Source organism: Calidris pugnax, unplaced genomic scaffold (genome assembly GCF_001431845.1).
Source record: "Calidris pugnax isolate Ruff unplaced genomic scaffold, ASM143184v1 scaffold273, whole genome shotgun sequence".
Lineage (NCBI taxonomy): Eukaryota > Metazoa > Chordata > Aves > Charadriiformes > Scolopacidae > Calidris > Calidris pugnax.
This window is the reverse complement of record NW_015094508.1, coordinates 8,878,637-8,899,521: the sequence shown is the minus strand read 5'-3', so window position 1 is coordinate 8,899,521 and position 20,885 is coordinate 8,878,637. Positions and strand designations below refer to the sequence as shown.

At 39.8% G+C, this 20,885-nt stretch overlaps 1 protein-coding gene across 6 annotated transcripts in view; it reads right to left on the bottom strand.

Annotated features, from left to right (window-relative positions):
- Positions 1-20,885, bottom strand: part of ERCC8 (excision repair cross-complementation group 8) — a 35,950-nt gene that overhangs the window by 12,991 nt on the left and 2,074 nt on the right. For 2 of the 6 annotated variants that reach the window (XR_001414409.1, XM_014965069.1), the window contains exons 2-8: positions 18,480-18,575; positions 18,233-18,334; positions 8,240-8,363; positions 6,616-6,697; positions 5,943-6,011; positions 5,264-5,330; positions 2,328-2,431 (exon numbers count right to left, since the gene is read on the bottom strand). Coding sequence is in view for 5 of the 6 variants with exons in the window: in XM_014965069.1 (XP_014820555.1) it covers positions 2,328-2,431; positions 5,264-5,330; positions 5,943-6,011; positions 6,616-6,697; positions 8,240-8,363; positions 18,233-18,334; positions 18,480-18,575 (644 nt within the window). In the remaining variant the exon portion in view is untranslated. Of the gene's footprint in view, positions 1-2,327; positions 2,432-5,263; positions 5,331-5,942; positions 6,012-6,615; positions 6,698-8,239; positions 8,364-16,949; positions 17,124-18,232; positions 18,335-18,479; positions 18,576-19,806; positions 19,827-20,809 lie in introns of those variants that run through there. The other 4 variants (XM_014965072.1, XM_014965070.1, XM_014965071.1 and 1 more) reach the window with 4 other exon arrangements.

Here is a 20,885-nt window from a genome sequence, read left to right as displayed (position 1 = left end):
TTTTCTCCAGGGTATCCAGTGATAGGATGTGTGGGAATGTGTCAAAGCTGCACCAGGCAAGGTTTAGACTGGACATGAGGAAGCACTTCTATACCAAGAAGTTGGTCACACCCTGGAACAGGCTTCCTAGAAAGGTGGTTGATGCCCCAAGCTTGTCATTGTTTAAGAGGCATTTGGACAATACCCTCAATAATATCCTTTAATATTATATATTATATACATATACAATATCATATATTATATATATGTATATATCTGATAATATCCTTTAACTTTTGTTCAGCCCAGAATTGGTCAGGCAGTTGGACTAGATGGTTGTTGTAGGTCCCTTCCAACTGAATATTCCATTCCATTCCATTCCTTTCCATCCTATCCTATCCTATCCTATCCTATCCTATCCTATCCTATCCTATCCTATCCTATCCTATCCTATCCTATCCTATCCTATCCTATCCTATCCTATCCTATCCTATCCTATCCTATCCTATCCTATCCTATCCTATCCTATCCTATCCTATCCTATCCTATCCTATCCTATCCTATCCTATCCTATCCTATCCTATCCTATCCTATCCTATCCTATCCTATCCTATCCTATCCTATCCTATCCCATCCCATCCCATCCCAATTCTATTCTATCCTATTCTAATTCCATTCTATCCTAATCCTGTAGTGTTATAGAGTACTATAAATCAATTCCATTGAGTTCTTCCTGCACATTCTTAAGTATGTTAAAGTTGATAAAACCTGACTCAATGCTACCACGGCAAACCTAACTATGGTGCCCATAAATTAACTCACTGAACATTGGATAAGCTATCTGTGCATTATACTGCAGTACACAATTTACGTGTACCTCTTAGGTAAAAAGTTTTACATTTTTCAAAGATTTTATAAAAAAAAAAATTGTTATCTGCTTTGGGTTTAATTTGGCTGTATTTCAATATATTTAATATCCTAGTCTACTTGATTGCCATTATATTATCAAAAAATCGTCTTAAACCTGTCAGACAGAAATATCCTGAAAGGAAAGTTGTGTTTGAACAAGACAACTTGTCATTCAAAGGAATGTGTAAAATGGCACTGATTATCTTCGGAGTTGCATAGAATTTAATTTTTTGGAAAACAAAATTTGTTCAAATTTTTCTTTTTTTCATATGTTTTAGATTTCTTAAGAGCATTTTCATCTCAGTAATTTCTTGAATTTCACTGAAATTTACAGTTGTCAAAACCAAACATCTATATTACCACACTATAATTTACATGGTAGAGAGCATGGTTATTAATACAGATACTTACTGCTACTTCACATCCTCTAACTGCAAAATTTGGAAAATTAGCTTGACTTTACAAAAAATTGTGTGTATTTTTCTACATGCAATTTAAGTTGCACATAACAAATCACACTGACTTGTAGCTATAATCACTATGATTTATGCTACACAAATCCCTTTTTTCAGAGCCGTGATACACAGTTTCTGCATTGTGATTCAATTCCAAATACTATTTATTTTTACCACAGAGTAGTGACCACTCAAGTTCTTTTTTTGGCCTGCCAAAATCAAATATCTTTTGTCCCGAATTGACGAAAATTCACGAAGTACAATTTAAAGTTCTGAAGCCTTCCTTTAACTTAGTTTCTTTTTTTTCTTGGGTACAGAAATGTGACCTGAAGATACATAAAAATGTTAATGTTGTAGCTAATAACGACTGATACAAGGCACTATTAATGCATTTCACTGTACTTTAATAAAAGTGTAATTTATCTTCCTGTAAAATTAAATATAATCATAAATTTATACTCTGTTGTATATTTCATGCAATATAAAATGTATATAATTGATTTTACAGCACCACATATAAGAAAATATTCTGGAGGCTTTTATTGGAAGCAAGACTAATTTAAGCTGAAAAAGGAATGCGTTTTTGTGGGTTTTGTTTGTACTGTCTTTGTTTTTAAAGGAGGGTAATTATGGGAACAGCTTACGAAGTATGAAGTGATTGTTGTTTATATGAAACCTAATCTACAGCAGGAATCAATTCTTCTGCTCATAAAACAGATGGCAAAATTTCCCATTTAAGGGGGAAAAACGTTTAGAACAGATACAATATGGTTGCCAAGGAGATCTCTCTAAACAAGATCCCCAACCACAAACACTGTCTCTATAACAGAAGTAACTGAATAAAATCCAATGGCCTGCGTTATGCAGTAGGTAATGACTGGATTATCACTATTCTCCATGCTGGTCTTAGTATTCAACACATTTATGAAATATAAGAATGCTTCTAGTTACATATGGATTACCACCAGTTATATTCTATATTACCTGCCTCAGAAGATGATTTTGATTTTTCTCCGTTATGCTGATCAAGTGTACTCAGACATCCAGATGCTCTTCTCACATCCCATAATTTTACTCTACTGTCAGCACTAAGAAAAGCAGATTTGCACATATTACGGAAATTGTGTACAACCTGGTTCAACGACTGTCTTTAGCCAACCCACCTGGCACTCACCCTGGCCCAGCAACTACTCTGAACAGCTCACCATGCAGTCACATTCAAGCCAATAAAATGTCATGAAAAGATTTTTACAAAAGACTTCAGATATTCATGTACATGTCTTAATAAATATAGCTGGTACACCACGGGAGTCTTTGTGTACAACACAATACGCTTGCCTCTTTGTCTACAACATAAGAAAGACCCTTGCAGACATACACAGGCTAGGAATAAATTTGCTAATTCTGCTGTTGATCAAACTGTAGCTACAGACTCCAGCACTGTCTGTAACAGTCATCTGGGAACTCAGGCTCTTGCTATCACAAATCTATAGTACAACTTGTACAGAAACTGGCCACACAACACACATAGGCTAGAGAGGTCTACGCACTCTGTTGTCCTACAGTCCCACGGCAGAGAAATGCTGAGAGCTCACTTCTGTGGGAAGTCACTGGCTTTGTCTACATTACCAGGATGGCAGAAAGAGGCAGAGACCAAGCTGCTGTGATCTGTTCTGGTTCCCAGGTTGCATGCTCATGCTTTGCTCACAGTGTGTCTTTGCCAGCAACAAAAGCTATGGTAAATGTTGGTACCAGGGACTCGCTTTGACAGCAACATTGCAAGCAGTGCACTTTGTGTGGCACCTTGATGTGAGCACGCCGGTGTTATACTTCTGTGCGCACCACAAGACTCCCAGGCATAGACAGGAGGTAAATTCATAGGAAAGACCACTTCCTGTGCACTAAGTCACCAGTGTAGATGTATTTACTGAAACTACTCAGACAGTTCCCAGCAACTTAACTGCCCTTTTGGAGATTAGAAAACCCAAATCATAAATGATTTTTCATGACTGCTGAACAAAACCAACTGCATGTCTTTGATCTATGCTGGAAAATATATCCAATCAAACTGTTAGGTAAGCATGAAGTACTTTTTCCTGTATGTTCTCAAGTTAGATCAGTGCATTAATATTGGGAATATATATACTATATGCAAACCAACCGACCAGAGCAAACCCAACTATTATTCCTTACCTCTTTTGCATCTGACAAAGCTAAATAATAATATGGTCTTTTGTGCTTCCCTCCACTACAGTTTGATTCTGTTAACTTCCAAGTAGTATTCCAACTGAATATGCTGACATATTCAGTTGGACAACTGTCAGCATATTCCAAATGAATATGCTGACAACACATTACTTTGCTTCAAACAAATACTCTAATACCGTGAATAGAGATACCACTGAGGTCTGAGCTGACTGTAAAGTGAGGAACAAACTGCAAGTAGTTCAATAAAATAGTCTCAATAAAGAGAAAGAGATTCCTTATTACAAATGCCTACAGTCGTCCATTTTTGATGATGCAGTTTCTATTGGCTAATCTTTTCTAGCCAGTTCTGATGAACAAGAAAGAGATTATAATCTTCTCTAGTGCCCAAAATCTAAGTGTGTGAGAAAGATCCAGAGACCACGTCTCTTTTCCAACCAATCCAATCTCCTGCCAAAACTATGGAACAGTCAAGCACCACATAGAAAAATTTGAAATAACGTGTTTCACATGCAAGCCAAATAAACCCCCAAAATGAATTTTCCTTCCCCTGAAGTGATCACAAGCAAACATACAGTTGCCTTGGAAAACAGTCACATTTCCTGATACTCAAGATTAGTCCAGATTCTCTTTTTAGCAGTACCAGTCAGTCTCTTCTCATTACATCTTCATTATCTCACTGTTACCAATTCTTGCCCATATTTTTCTTATAAGATGGCAAAAATTAGTTATGTTATTAGGAACTAGTAGTCCAACTATAATCCTGAATTAAGTAACGGAGCCATAAGAAACATGTTTAACATGCAATTATATGCAACATGACAACATAGGTGGGTGCAGATTATAGTTATATGACTGAAGCAAAGTGTTTTGGGAGGTGTCAAGAAGTCAGTATTAATAAGCAAGATTTGCTACTATTTCTGTGATGGCAAAACAAGGAAACAACATTTCATTTGCTAAAACAAACAAACAGATCACACTATTAGAAAATTTCCCAACTATATTAAGCCTTTCAGAAGCTTGGCATCAGAAGCCAAGCATATGCAATTCTGATATCAACTTATTCAAAATTCACTCTCAACTTACAAAACGACTGTTCTTCTCTGCAATTCAAAAGCAAAAAACATGCCAAGCATGAAACTGAGAAATGTCACATTATAATCAAAAGTTAACATATACAATAGCTATACGAAAACTAAGACGATCCTTTAGACTCAAAATGGCTGCAATGGAAAAAAAAAACAGGCCTGGGAATATCAACATACAATCCATACTCACTGAATTACTGCGGCTTGGAAAGTTATTACCTGTCAGCTAAGCTACCTGATTTATGCTCTTTGACATAATTCAGCATGATTAACCAGGACAGTATTTTGAGCTAAACACGTTTTACTTCATTATAAAGCAGATTAGCAGTGCACACACTAATAAACAGTAAGAAGTACCTCTTTAATGATCTATCATTTTCCTGCAGCTTTAAATGCAATTATTATTTCAAAATTCTGTGCTATATTCCTATAAAACAAACATCACTTGGACAGTTCTTCATGCGTAGTTTTTCTAGACAAAATCTACAAAACTGGGAACAGGTTAAAGTAAATGATGAAGATTAACTTTAAAAGTGAATTCAAATTGTAAAAAACATGCATCATGAATATATAAAATTTTACCATCAGACATTCTTAGAGCATACAACAGTCCAGCAACATCCCTACCTTGCTGTTGCCAAAATATACTCATGACGTGGTGACCAAGACACTGACAGTACTTCTTGCCTGTGACCTAAAAAATATATGAAAAAGTGCAAAAAGTAATGGCTTATGGAACAATAAACCCATATGTTTACTGAATTAAGGAAATGCAAAGCATTAGATACCACTCTTCTATAGCAAGTAGTATATTGCCTATTATACAGATACTTCTAAACAAATTCAAGCAAGCAGCTCCACAGGATATTTTGTTTAAAATATTGAAGGTTTTTTTGCTTTGGTAGGGCTTTTTGGTCCTTTTTTTTTTCCTTCTTGTTTTTGCTCTCAGGTTGATTTGTGTTTTTTTTTTTAAAAAATACCCAGCACCTCATATTGAATTTCCATGAACACAAACCCAATGCCTACATTTAACCATGTAATAAATAGTAATCAGTATTGATTACCTTATGAAAATGCCCAAACATCTGTAAAAACTGTTCATTAATTACTATTTGTATTCTCCAATTCATCAGCACTAGACTAATACCCAGAAGAACCTCTTGCCACTGTGTAACTTTCACAACTGGCAATAAATAAGTCAGTCATGCTACTTACAAAGAATACATTGTATACAGTGTTTCTTTACAGGACTTGTTTTACTCAAAGTAGTTATTGTTTAACATTTATGTTTCAGACTAAAAAGTACCCTGCAGAATGTGAGAACAGGATCCAGACTTCAAGTCACAGAGCTGTACTTTGGGGCTTTTGGTACCAACTGTAACAAGAGAAACAAAGACATCTGAAAAAATCCCCTGCGTTTGAGAGAACAACAACAAAAAAATCTTAGCAATTACAAAGCTAGAAGAAAACAGTTCATGTAATCACAGCAATGCATTCTATTAATAGATTTACTTTTTTGGGCCAAGTAAATTTACCATATAACAAACAAAATTTAGAAACTGGAGGTAAACAGGACAGTACTTATGAAACTTAAAAATAGCCCCTCTTCAAATATTTTTTTCTAAACTTAGTTAAATTGTGTACATGTCTGCAATACACACACCCCTATTTACACCATTTACTATGTTTGGAGCTAATAGCCTTCAAATGCTAACTTTTGTAATGAAAGGTATTCCAATTATAGCTGTGAATTTTTATTTAGAAGGAGAACTGAAAGATGCATTATTTCAGAAGAATAAATTTGATATTCTTGTCAACATCATCTGACTAACTGATAACACTTTATTTTACCAATGAGCTTACATCTTATGAAACCTCAAATTATGTAAAAGTAAGACGGTGAGGGGAAAAAACCCTACTGAATATTACTTGCTTGTTACTATAAGCCCAAAATACATTTCTTAAAAACACATACGTACCTGCTATTAAACAATGCTTTGTAGCAACTGGAGACATGTGATGGCTATAGACTGTTCCCTCAAAGTGAAATACATCTGCAGGCTGATAATAAAAAGATTACATTAATCACAGCCCAAGGATGTTATCAGAATGTAAATCCTCATTATTAAGTATTTTTCACGTAACAGCTACAAATGAGACTATTATAAATATTACTATTTACACACTAACTCCTGGTTAAGAACCACATCACGCAAACATCACAAAGTAAGTCTGTTTCCAACACTAGAATAACTACGCCAGAGCTCAGAGATGACGCAAAAGAAAGACAAACAAAATTGGCTAATGTGAAGCATGATCAGTAGTTATTAAAAAATAACACAAAAAATAAAAATCTAGCAAGAAAAAACAGCAAACTAGAAGGTTATAATATGGAGATAGAAGTCAACAGGAAAGAAGCACTTAGACTAAATTTAGAAGTCCCTTGTCATTCACAAACATCACATACTATCTTCAAGTCTTAAGAAAAAAAATATTCAAAATTATTAGGTCCTTTATGAATGTTAAAAATTAATGAAATATTATATTTGCTTTAATAGTCAGTACAACTACTTTAAGACACAACTCCTTTTGTTGTATCACTCTACACACATATATACATAGAACCCCTAAAAACTAAGTTATCTGTGTTTTCAAATGCACCATTTGGTGGCCGAACAGGTCAATCAATGACCTTCACATGCATACTGTGTCTTTTAAGTGATGCTCACAGAACTACCTGGAAAGTGAACTGAACTTTGCATTTATGTTAAGATTTAGTAACTGCAAACACAGTTTCACATCTCACAAAAAAGAAAGGAGGTCAAAATTAATTCTCTATTGTGTCTCTAGGATGATAGACCTCTTCTTTTTTTTAAAAATTCTTTCATTATGCATGAAACAACATTCAAATAGTGTCAGTGTAAATCTGTTAATACAGTCATACCGGAAACAGGATAAACTGCACCCATGAATTCATAGTTCAACAATTGCAAGTAGTTGTTGCAAGGATTGCTCAGTCAAAGCAACCTAAAATCCTAAAGAATCTGCCTACTTTAATAAAGCCAGTTACACCGGTTAGCATTTTCTTAATGGTTCCTCTCATTCTCCAGCAATTTTTAGATATTATTTCTACGGTGCTTACAACGGCAGGATTTTAGACTTAATGAGCCTGAATGCCAAAATCACCAGTTCTTAAAAGCAGTATTTAGGGCCTTGGTTACAAAAAATAATTAGCCTCTACACTACCATTACACTCAACAATCCCCAAGAATGAACTTCAGACCAGCCCTTGGTGGACAAGTTTACACAGCATAAATTCAACCAGCTGTATTCCTGTTCACAGCAAAGCAGAAAGGGATTGTCCGAAGTGTTCCAAGCCCTCGTGCAGTTCAGACATTCTGGTCTTCAAAAACAGACAGGTACACGACAAGATACACGTGAATGCTGGAACCACACCAGCCTGCTGCGGCACCCACAGTTCCAGCATTCAGCTGGTTTCCATTCTCTGGATGCTTGGTCCCGTTGAGCTCTGGGAGAACTGCGGACGCAGAATGAATAACATGTACATGAAGAAGCCTGCCAGATGTAGAAATTCTCTCTTACTTGTAAAGTATTTGTATCCCATATTTTCAAGGTTTTATCAAATGAGCTCGATGTAAACATGCCAGTGTCATGAGGATACCACTGTACTGTCTCCACACTGTATCTATGTACATCAGGGTGGCTCCTACAATCAGGAAGAAGATTCCAATCAGTTAGTCTTGATAATCACGTTACAACCACCTTGATATTCAATGACAAGTTGAAAACATAGTTAAAACATCTTTTAAAAATTTGTAATGAAGTTTTCAAGAAGAACTACTTGTTTCGGTCCCTCATTTTTCAACCAACCAATGTTAATTACTTTGAAGACCCCTCATTTCAAGAAACTACAGATCATATGCCTTTTCAAAATATGATACAGAATCATAGAATTCTGTATCATATTTTGAAAAGGCATATGATCTGTAGTTTCTTGAAAAATATGATATTTGTAGCATATCTTAAGTCAGTCTGAGGCATAAAAGGCACTGATGTCTTCCAAAATTTTTAAATTCTGGTGTTTAAAGATCTAATGTTTAATGTGAGGGCCTCACACTACAAAGCTTTTAAGCTTGTGGAATCCCACTGTCTGATAAATGGATCCACTGAAAAATACAATCACATATACAGTTCAAAAAATTCATTATTATTAACTAGTAATTCCACTCACACAGTTATTGGAAATTCATGAATACTGAAGTTACCAGCTAGCAGTGGACTGAGTTACTAAAAGTTAATTATTTTTGCATTCAGAAATTAAAGAGGAAGAATATGAATCCTTCAACTCAACTATGCATAGTAACAGAATGTAATATTATTAATAATACATTAACAGTGGTGGGAGACACCAGAGGTAATCTTGACAGCTCCAGCACATGATTCAACATTGTTCAGCAATAGCTAAAAGATCAGTGTGTTACCAAGTCTGGTCAGAAATCCAAAACATAGCACTATACAAGCTACTATGAAGAAAATTGTCTCCTGCCCAGCCAGACACAGTACATGTGAAAATAGTCCAAATGGCTCCATCTGCAGCTAGTGAAGGGCTCACAAGATTTCTTCATCTCTTATCTTTGCATTGTTCTCTCAAGTGTCCCGGTCTCCAAAGCGATAACTATTGCAGGAGTACCATTGTGTAAATGCAGATGCTCTGATCTGGCACTGCACCTAAGCTAATAAATCTTCCTGCTTACTTGGGTTGCCAGAAAGTGCAAAAGGTGTCTTTAAACAGAGCTAGCCTGAAGCCAGCTCTGACAATACTAAGCAAGTGGTATTGAGCAACTGTTGAGCTTAGTTTAACAACTCTTGCATTGCTTATCTCTGAGGCACATCCTAGAATCACCTGTTAGTTTGTCACGGTGCTAAAAATTAACAGATTTTGTGCACTTATTCTATGGGCGTTTCAAGCTAAAAATCTTCAGTACCTGCAGTGCCAGGAAATCAAGCCTGACTCAGCATGAACTTACTCTGCAGAGGCATTTGTATGCGCTGTGCAGAAAAATCTAAACTCATGGAACTAATTATGCTGGTACAATAAATACAAGTACTCAACAGCAGACTGTGTCCAGCACTGCACCAGAGCAATCAATTCTCCCATAATCCAGAGGGCTGAGGAATGAACTAAAAAGCTCTTGAGTAGCTCTGCAGGAATCACCTTTGATCTGGCTAGGCCTAGTAGTGGCCACGTGCCATTCCGCCTGGCTTCACGTCTCAGGGCTCTGTGTTATAATGCAGAATTTTCCCCCATTACCCTGAATACCCCAACCTTTTCTATCAAAGAAAAACACAGAATTAATTCTATGGATGGTAAGGTCACGGCCAGAGAGGCAACTTCCTAGACAGGTTTTGGGTAGCAGAGCTTATGCACAAGCATCAGCTATATATTACTGGAAGCAGGTACTGTTCGGTTACTCTCAAATGCCACAGGACAGCATGGATCAAATGAACGCGTGTAAAGCTCTGGATGCTGACTCCAAGTGGAACAAGGCATGTTCTTGTTTTTTGCAACAGTGGTCCTATATTCTAGATGAGAAACACCATGTAAATCATAGCCTACCATCAGGAATGATCTCCTCTGATGTTCTAAACTACTGGCCCCACAGCAAGCCCCGTTCAGAGCCTATTCAAAAGTAGCTTCACAGGGTCTTTACTGGGAGCTTACTCTTCAAGGACCTTTGAGACCAGAGTTGCATTGTGCCCTGCAAATTTGAAATACAGGCAAACTTTTGCAAAACATTATCAAATGCTTCAAAAACACAAGCCACATAGTCATACGGGAATCGTTTCTCACTAGCAATTAAAAATTCATTTATAATGTCAGGAACTCTGCATGAATAATATTCTGGTACCTGAATCTATACATGTAGTTAATTTGCTACAATAAGTATTTAAAACATACTAGGAAGACACATAAATACTGGAAACAAATAATAGAGGCAAAAAACCTAAGATGGTTACTTCAAGCAGTAATAATGATAGGCCTATAGAACATTGTATGACACAAAATCAGATTTTACTAGTATGATTTATGCCTTTACTCAACTGATAACTACTAAAAGATTCAACTATGCAAATTAACACCTACTCAAGAAACAGACTACTAACGAACTACGGTGCTCTGCACTTGGCTGGGATAGAATTCATTTTCTTACTAGCAGCTGGTGTAGCACTGTGTTTTGGATTTAGGATTAAAATAATATTGATAACACAATAATATTTTAAGTTCTTGCTAAGCAGTCAAGGACTTTTTCAGCTTCCCATAGAAGCTGAGAGGGAGCATAGACAGGAAACGTGACCCAAGCTGGCAACAGGAATATTCATGTTCAGTGTATTAATGGGGGTTGGCTGCAGGGGCAAGGATTGTACCTGGGCATCAGTCAGTGGGTGGTGAGCAATTGCATTATACATCATTCATTTTGTATATTCTTTTATTACTGTTACCATCATTGTTATTTTCTTTTCTGTTGCTGTCCTATTAAACTGTCTTTTTTTTTTTCCCGATTCTCCTCCCCATCCCATCAGGTACGGGGGCAGGTGTGAGCAAGCGGCCGTATGGTGTTTCGTTGCCAGTTGGGGTTAAACCCACAGTTTAACAGTCCTTTTTGGCACCCGATGTGGGGCTTGAAGGGTTGAGGCAACAATAGATTTCACCAGAGCATGTTAAAACAATTTGTTATAAGCATTCATTATATTAGTCCAACAGTCGCTGATCACAACGTTATTTGTTCACATGGTTGTGTTACGCAAATCCTTGTTTGCAGTATATACTCCCTGTGCCTGCGCTTCTTATCACCGCTGGGAGATGGTTGTTCTCCTGTACTGGGTAAAATTGGCTTATGGTATGATAACATCACTGTTAATCAGACTAATGTAGTATTTGTATTCGGCATTGCTGCCATCTCCGTACCTCGTGCACCATCTCTTGCAAATTATTAATAATCACACTCTACTTTTTCTCCTTGGAGAACCAATCCATGGAGAGACGGGGTAGGATATTCTTCCCCACTCTTTCACCTTCCCTTTCTCCTTCAGATTAGTTACAACAGCTCTTGAGAATTGTTACTATCTTTTTAATGTTCAAGCCAGCATGCGTTTACTGCTACATCTCCTGAATGTGTTTCAGATCTTGTTTAGGGTTAAGCAATTATTTAAGAATACTGCCCAGCGATCTGCCCCAAGGCTGGATACTCATGGGTGGCATGGCACGTGGAAGAATATGGGCACATATCTAGAGAACTTCTCACCTCCAGTGGTCTGCAACTTCATACCCAAACAACTACAGGACCCTGATGAAGTGATAACATTTGAAAGAAAAATGCTGTAGCTACCCCAGAGAGGCACAACTTACCATACTGTGATGGGCCCTGGCCAGTATCTACCAAACACTGGTTGATATTATGCAGTACTCTCAGTGAGAAGAGAGGAAAACAGACCAACAGGAACTGTGGCTACTCCAACCACTGCAACAGGCACTGTGGCTGAACCAAAGAACAAGCCTGTGCTGGTATCAGAAGAATACAGCATAAGAAATCTTGGAAGCAGAAGTCAGCAAGTTTAGTAAGGGTTGAAGAAGCTATTCCTAAGAGGAAGCAGAAGTAAGGAGTATACTGCCATGAGGCAGACTAAATTGGAGAAGGGGCATCACAAGAACAAGAGAGGAAGAGGAAGAATCTCTTGCCTCTCCCCAAGGAAGACTTTGGTGGGAGGGCTCCTCCTCTTCCTCAGAGGAAGAACTCATAAATGAGATGGTAACTATCTGATCTCTATCCATGAGTGAGGGTAAGACATGTGAAAGGATTTCAGCTGTCATCCAGGCAAGCACATTGTCACCTGGCTGCTCCAAAGCTGGGATAACAGGGCCAGCAACTTGGAATTAGAAGGTAGGGAAGGCAGGCAGCTGGGATGTCTGTCTAGGGAAGGGGCCATTGACAAAGCAATAGGGAAAGGGGCATAAGTCCTCAGCCTCTGGAGGTGACTTCTGTCAGGTGTGAAGAAAAGCTATCCCTTCAAGGAGATACTATATGTCACCCAAGAAAGTGGACCACCATGAAGAAAGGTATCCAGGTAACTGGGAGGTCCAGCAATTCAAAGTTCCTACTCCCCACCTGTATGGACCAGTATCTCAGCTATTAAAAGACCCTCTGCCCAAGAGAGAGGATATCGAGATGACACACCATGAGCTACCCTGTGGTTTCACTTGTGTGACCACAGACAGAACATGAGAAAGTGGAATGGAAAACCTACCTTGAGGCTTTTGGCATAACTGCATTGGAGATGGAGAAAATTACACAGCTGTCTACCTTGTTCAGTCTCTCAAAGGACCTTTCTGTTGTGGGGTTGCTGAGGGTTGAAGAACAACGGGTGCCGATCACTAGCACAACAGTGCACCAGCAGCAGTATCACACCAACCGAGACTCCTTGTTTCTCCTCCATAAACTGGTTCATCAACTGGAGACCCAAGGAGGGATCAGCAGGACTCACTCACACTTTAACAGTCCCATTGTCCAGTGCAAAAAGATAATGGAAAGTGAGACTAACAGTAGACTACCATGGCCCGAATGAAGTCATGACACAGCGCTGCTGTGCTGGACATGCTAGAACTTCATATGAAGTAAGAACTGGAGTCAAAGGCAGTCAAGTGGTACGCAACAACTGATGTTGTTAATGCATTTTTCTCAATCCTTCCGGTGGCAGAGTGCAGATTACAGTCTGCTTTCACTTGGAGGGGCGTCCAGCACACTTGGAATCGACTGTCGTAGAGGTGGAAACACAGCATCACTATTTGCCATGGACTGATCCAGACTGCACTGGAAAAGGGTGAAGCTCCGGAATACCTGCAATACTTTAGCAACCTCATTGTTTGAGCCAATACAGCAGACTAAGTTTGGAGAAAGGGAGGAAAATAATTCAAATCCTTCTGAAAGCTGGTTTTGCCATAAAACAAAGTAAGGTCAAGGGATCTGCGCAGGAGTTTTTGGGAATAAAATGGCAAGATGGACACCATTAGATCCCAATGGATGTGATCAACAAACTAGCAGCTATTTCTCCACCAACTAGCAAAAAGAAAACATGAACTTTCTTAGGCATTATGGGCTTTTTGAGAATGCCCAGGCTGATTGTAAGCCCCCTCTCTCAAGTGACCGGGAAGAACGATTTTAGATGGGGCCATGAGCAACGACAAGCCTTTGAACAAATCAAATAAGAAACTGTTCATGTAGTAGCCCCTGGGCCATGTTCAGGCAGAACAAGATGATAAAAATGTGCTCTACACCACAGCTGGGGAGAATGGCCCGACCTGGAGCCTCTGGCCAAATACACCAGGGGAGATTTCAGGTCAATCCCTGGGGCTTTGGAGTAGGTGATACAAAGCATTCAAAGCCTGTTATACTCCAACTGAAAAAGAGGTACTGGCAGCATATGAAGGGGTTTGAGCTGCTTTGGAAGTGGTTGGTACTGAAGCACAGCTACTATTGGCATCCCAACTGCTGGTGCTGTGCTGGATGTTCAAAGGGAGGGTCCTGGCTACAAATTGTGCAAGGGATGCTACGTAGAGTGAGTCACACTGATCACACAATAGGTTCAAATAGAAAACCCCAGTCACCCAGGTATTTTGGAAGTGATCATGCGCCAGCCAGAAGGTAAATATTTTGGAATATCACCAGAGGAGAAGGTGACTCATGCTGAAGAGGCCCCATTGTGTAATAAGTTGCCAGAAAATGAGAGACAATGTCCTGCTCACTGATGGGTCCTGTCCCACTGTAGGAAAACACTGAAAATGGAAAGCTGCTACATAGAGTACCATATGACAAGAGACTGATGAAGGACAAGGTGAATCGAGCCAGTTTGCAGAGGTGAAAGCCATCCAGCTGGCTTTACACACTGCTGGTCAAGAAAAGTGGCCAGTGCTTTATCTCTATGCTGACTCATGGATGGTGTCAAATCTCCTGTGGAGTAGTTACAGCAACAGAAGCAGAGCAACTGGCAGCGCAGGGACAAACCAATCTGGGCTGTCCCATTGTGGCAAGACATTGCTGCCCAGATAGAGAATCTGGTTATGAAAGTAAAACATGCAGATGCCCATGCACCCAAAAGCCAGACCATTGAGTAACATCAAAACAACCAAAACAATCCAAAAGCCTGGATCAGGCTGCTAAGATTGAAGTAGTTCAGGTGGATCTGCACTGGCAACATAGAGATGAACTATTTACATTTTGATGGGCCTATGACACCTCAGGTCATCAAGGAAGAGATGCAACATCTATGTGGGCTTGTGACTGAGGGTTGGATTTGACTGTGGACACTATTGCACAGGTTATCCATGAATGTGAGACGTGTACCGCAATCATGCAAGCCAAGCAGTTAAAGCTTCTGTGGTATGGAGGACGGTGGCTGAAATATAAATATGGGGAGGCCTGGCAGATTGAATATATTATGCTCCCATTAACCCACCAAGGCAAGTGCCATGTGCTCACAATAGGGGAAGCAGCCACTGGATGGCTGTAAACACACCCTGTGCCCCATACCACTGGCCGGAATGCTATCCTGGGCCTTAAAAAGCAAGTCTCATGGTGGCATGGCACCCCAGAGAGAACCGAGTCGGACAACAGGATTAATTTCTGAAACAGCCTCATAGACACCTAGGCCAAAGAGTATCCCCTCTCATGCACCAGCCTCATGGAAAATTGAATGACACAATGCACTGTAAAAGACTACATTGAGAGCAACAGCTGGTGGGACCTTTAAATACTGGGATACACATTTAGCAAAGGCTGCCTGCTTAGTTAATAGCAGAGGATCTATCACTCAACCTGGCCCTGCCCAATCAAAACTTCCACATACTGTAGACAGGGATAAAGTCCCCATGTTGCACATGAAGAACATGTTAGGAAAGACAGCCTGGGTTATTCCTGCCTCAGGCAAAAGCAAACTCATCCGCAGGATTGCCTTTGCTCAAGGACCTGGGTGCACTTGCTAGGTGATGCAAAAGGATGGAGAATTCCAATGTATACCTCAAGGGGGTTTGAGTTTGGGTGAGAACAGTCAATTAACTAAATTGTATTACATCAATTGCTGTATAAGCCTGTCACTGTATGTCATCACTACCAGTTGCATGCTATAGCTATATATTCTTACTACAGTAAGAATCACCCAGGCTAACGAAGAATGAATTTGATGAAGCCGAGTGAAGTGCAGTGGTGATGGAACCAGAGCTGACTGCAGCACACAACAACCCAACACGACACACCACTCACCTGCAGCGCCCCCCATCACCCGCCGGCTGCACCGCACCAAAGCCCGACCCTGCTCTGCAGACTGAGAGGGCTCCACACCATCTCTCCTGCCTTGAAAGGCTGTTATGGCAAATGGAGCCCAAAGGCCTGGGATCAATCAACAGGCATTTTTAGGGAGATGGCCCATAGACTAAGGGAATTATATCTGTGTGTATATATATAAAGACAGGATATGTCGGACCTGAGCATGATGGAGATGATATAGAATAATGGGTGGATACTGTCCTGATTTTGGCTGGGATAGAGCTGTGTTTTGGACTTAGGACAAGAACAATGTTGCTAATGCACTAATGTTGTTAGTTGTTGCTAAGCTGTCAAAGACTGTTTCAGGTTTCCACAGAAGCTGAGAGGAAGCATAGACAGGACAGATGACCCAAGCTGGCCAAAGGAATATTCCATACCATAGACGTCATGCTCAGCATATAAATGGCAGTTGGCTGGGGGGCTGGGATCAGGGGTCACTGCTCGGGGACAGGCTGGGCATCAATCTACAATGCTACACTGTACCTCACTAGTTTTGTATATTCTTTTATTATTATTATTATTATAATTTTCCTTTGTTAGCCTATTAAACTGTTTTTATCTCAAGAGTTCTCTACATTTTTTCCCCCCCAATTTTCCTCCCCATCCCACCAGGGGAGGGTGGAGGAATGAGCTGTCTGGTGTTTAACTACCAGCTGGAGTTAAACCACAAAATACGCTCATAAACAGAATTTTCAAGTATGGAATACTTCTATTGACCTAAGTGAAGTTAATGATGGCATGATTTTAGCTCAGGTTTGCCAGTTTTTATACTGTGTCTTCTCAACATATATTTCTTCAGTTTCAGAACTGAATCTGTTTCAGAATTCATTTCAGTTTTGAGATTTGGGGGTGTATAGTCATTATTTGCTCTTAATTAAAATTTTAATTAATTTTTTTCAAGTCCCAGCAACACTTACCAAATGCAGCTTACTTGCAGTAGATTTTGTTCCTACCCATTTGTTTTGATGCATGTTCTATTACCCTTTTTTTTTCTTATGGTCCAAGACACCATTTAGGCCTTTTATTGTTACAAATCTTCTGTTCTTGTCGATCTTACTCGTGAAGCTCTGAGACCTCAAATAATTTGAAGACTGGGAGAAAATAAGGGGAAAATGTAGCTACTGATCTTTTACACAGTAGGATATATCTTATTATGAGTCTCAGATAAAGTTCTAACCTACTAGATAACCTTACTATCTGAACACAAGGAAAAACAAGCTTCTGCTAGAAGACTTAATGCCCACAACGTACAAATTTATACTGATTTCAGGGAAAGCCTGACAAATCAATAAAGGCTTTGAGTCTTTATATAGATTATGCTACAGAAGTACCCTGTTCTTCAGAAAAATATGTCCCATTTTTGTCAGTAACACATCTGTCTTCATTCAAACGTGTTCTTAAGAAGTCCTGTATTAATTAGTTCTGTACTTCATAAACACCTGATGAACTTAAAATAGCTATTTGTAAAACTGGGAGCAGAGAGAGGGGAAATAAAACCAACAACTGCAAATCTGTGTTAGGTGTTCTTTCCAATCAGACGAACAGGGTTATGCAAAGATAATTTTCCTTTTGCTCAAACACATATTTATTCAAAGACACATATATTGTATATCTTTGGGGAGGGGAAAGGAATATTTATACAACTGTCGCAAAATCACTTTTTCAGAGTTACTAGCATAGAGTCAGAAAATTTCAACATGAAACAATAAGAAAACTCACAGGTGAGGAACTGTAACCTGGAAGAGGGTTTGTTTGTTTGGGGTTTTTTTGCCTCTTCTTTTTTTTTTCCTAATGTTAAAACATGAGATTGGAGTACTAAGTCTGATTTTTTTGTGGGGTCAACAGCAACACAAGCCTCTCTACCTTCGTTTCCATATGAGTAAAATTAATATCCTCCATTTTAACTTTGAACTGCCAAAGATCTGCCCAAACAATACCAGAGAGTCATTGTACATATATCATAAGTGTATAAGAGGAAAAATAGTTAGCTCCTGTTACTCAGGAAATCACACAAATCTTCACAAAGTTTCTTGCTTTTTTTGCATGCCAGAAAACATCATGCTAGCCTTCAAAGACTTCTGGCACTATTTTCTACAGTATTTTTATCCTAGAAATAAGAACACACATTAATTTGTGAGTTTAATGTTAGTCACACAAGAGATATCACTATGCACTTCTATTAGAATTCTTGAGTACCTACCTTCCCACAGAACAAAGTGCTTTACATGTGTAACTTGGTTTTCTGCTCAAGTTTTCAAGGTCATATAGTACAATAACACCATCTGATCCACCGGATAACATGCTGAAAGTGTTAATAAATCACAAAAGTTACAACATGCATGATCTCAACATGCTCAATATAATCGACTGTTCAGCAAGTAAATAAATCCATAGTACCAAAACACGGGTTCTCATATACATTTTTAGCAACTAAAGTATATACTTACTATCTTCCCTCAACAGGCTCAATATCAAGGGTGTTGATACCACTTCCATGTATTCTTTCCACATCTCTATCTTTATTTAATTCCAAACTTAGAACCCTTAAAACAACAATAACAAAAAAAAAAGAAAAAAGAGAAAAAGAAAATCAGAGATCTGAACAAGAAGAACAACAGAATTGTAGAATGTTACTGTGTAGCCCCAAATAGCTCAAACCATAGTTCTGCACTTCTTCAATGCCTTTAACCTATCCTCATTATTGTTTGCAAAAGTAGACTTGCAGATGTGATACAGGGCTGGAAATAAGTCCTGTGAAATTGGCAGAAAAATATTTTATTTTTTATGTTGTTTGGACGGTAAGAGAGAAATAAATACGTAAAATGTACTCAAAGAAATAGCAAAACTGCATTTCAGGTCAGCGTATGAAACAAAACCCGGACTATAATTTGAAAAAACTGATCAAAAGAAACATCAAGGAGCATTTGTTGCAGTTGTTTGTACCATCTTTGCAAGCTTCACCCTACTTACTTGGAGCTACGGCCACCTAGTGGACAAATTCATTTAGTTGAACAAATTACAGTATTTCCTTTTAACAAACAATGTTTGTATGTTACATTTTCTGTAACATTATATAAAAACTATGCTATCCACATGATGAAGCTTCCGAGGCAAACTTTTCTGAGCTGTAATTACAGTAGCCTGTATCCTTAAATATGCTAGTATTACATAGTAAAGAAAAAAAAAAAAAAGATTCTGCTTCCTTAAGCCATACTACCTGATAAAAAATTAGCCTTATAAGATGATCAGAGCTCCTGACAGCACAATTTTGTAAAAAACACTGTAAATAAGTAGATAACTGAGAGGCTGTAAAGGCAGCGTACAGCTATTCAGCTGGTGCCTGAGTGGCAGAAACCTTGATGTGAGTTTAGGTTGTCACAGGCAGACCTTGTCTGTAGGCATGCTTCAAAAGCTGCAAGTCATTTAAGCTCTTTTAAAAGATATGAAGAATTCAAATAGAGTACGAATTTTTGACACATACAAGATACCCACTTTTGAGCTTCAGTATTCGTGAAGCAATAAATCCCCCTAAAGAAGTGTTTTATAATACACGACTTTAAAATGTAGTTATAAACACAATCTACTGAAGACTATAGATTACTTATTAAAGTCAAAATTAAAATGTTGAGGAAGGGAAATGTTAGGTAGAAAGTTGTCCACGTAACATAAATTCTGCCCGCTGTGCTTCTATTCTTAACACTGAATGCCACACAAGCACTGAGGCACAGAAAGGACATAATTGCATTGTGAAAACATTACACAGGAAGGAGATACCTGAGTTACCAAAAGTCTTTTCAGTTTTAAACAGACTCCTTTTACTATGGCACAGCACCAAAAGCCGCAAGTCACCAACACCAATCCATCCCACTGACGGATGCCTAGAGCTTGTCAGAGCATGTTACTCAGGAGCATCCAGGCGGGTCTTGAAAATCTCCAAAGAAGGGGACTCCACACCCTCCCTGGGCAGCCTGTTCCAGGGCTCTGTCACGCTCACCATAAAGAAGTTTTTCCTCATATTTGAGTGGAACCTCTTATGTTCCAACTTGTGCCCGTTGCCCCTCGTCCTCTCACTGGGAACCACTGAGAAGAGTTTGGCTCCCTCCTCCTTCAACCCACCCTTGAGATACTTAGAATCATATAATCATAGAATGGTTTGGGTTGGAAGGGACCTCAAAGATCATTGAGTTCCAACCCCCCTGCCATGGGCAGGGACACCTCCCACTAGAGCAGGTTGCTCAAAGCCTCATCCAGCCTTGAACACTTCCAGGGATGGGGCATCCACAACTTCCCTGGGCAACCTGTTCCTTGTAAGCATTAATAAGGTCTCCCCTCAGCCTTCTCTTCTCCAGACTAAAGAGTCCCAGCTCTCTCAGTCTGTCTTCATAAGGGAGATGCTCCAATCCTTGAATCATCTTCCTCTTCCCCAAGCAGAGCGCGGCCGCACGCAAATGGCTGAAGCCGCTCAGGCGGGGAGGGCAGCTCATTGCCCCGTGCCCGCTCAGCCTCCCAGCACGGCGTTACTCAGCCCACCCAGGCCGGCCCCGCCGGCTCCCCGCAGCACACAGAGGGGCACCGGCCGGGCTCTGGGCCGGAGCGGCAGCGAGGGCGGCGGCGGGCCTCACCTCAGGCCGGCCCCGCTGGGGGCGGGCGAGGGCCCCCCGGTAGGAGGAAGCCAGGCGCTGCCGCTGCGCCGGCCTGAGACGGCCGCTCCAGGCCTCTCCCCTCCCCGCCCCCGCCAGCTCCGCCCCAGCCCCGGTTCCCCTCCGGTCCCCGCTACCTGCGGGTGGACTCGGCCCGGCGCAGCCGCACTGGATCGTCGAGCCCGGCCTGTCGGGCCGAAATGAAGCCCAACA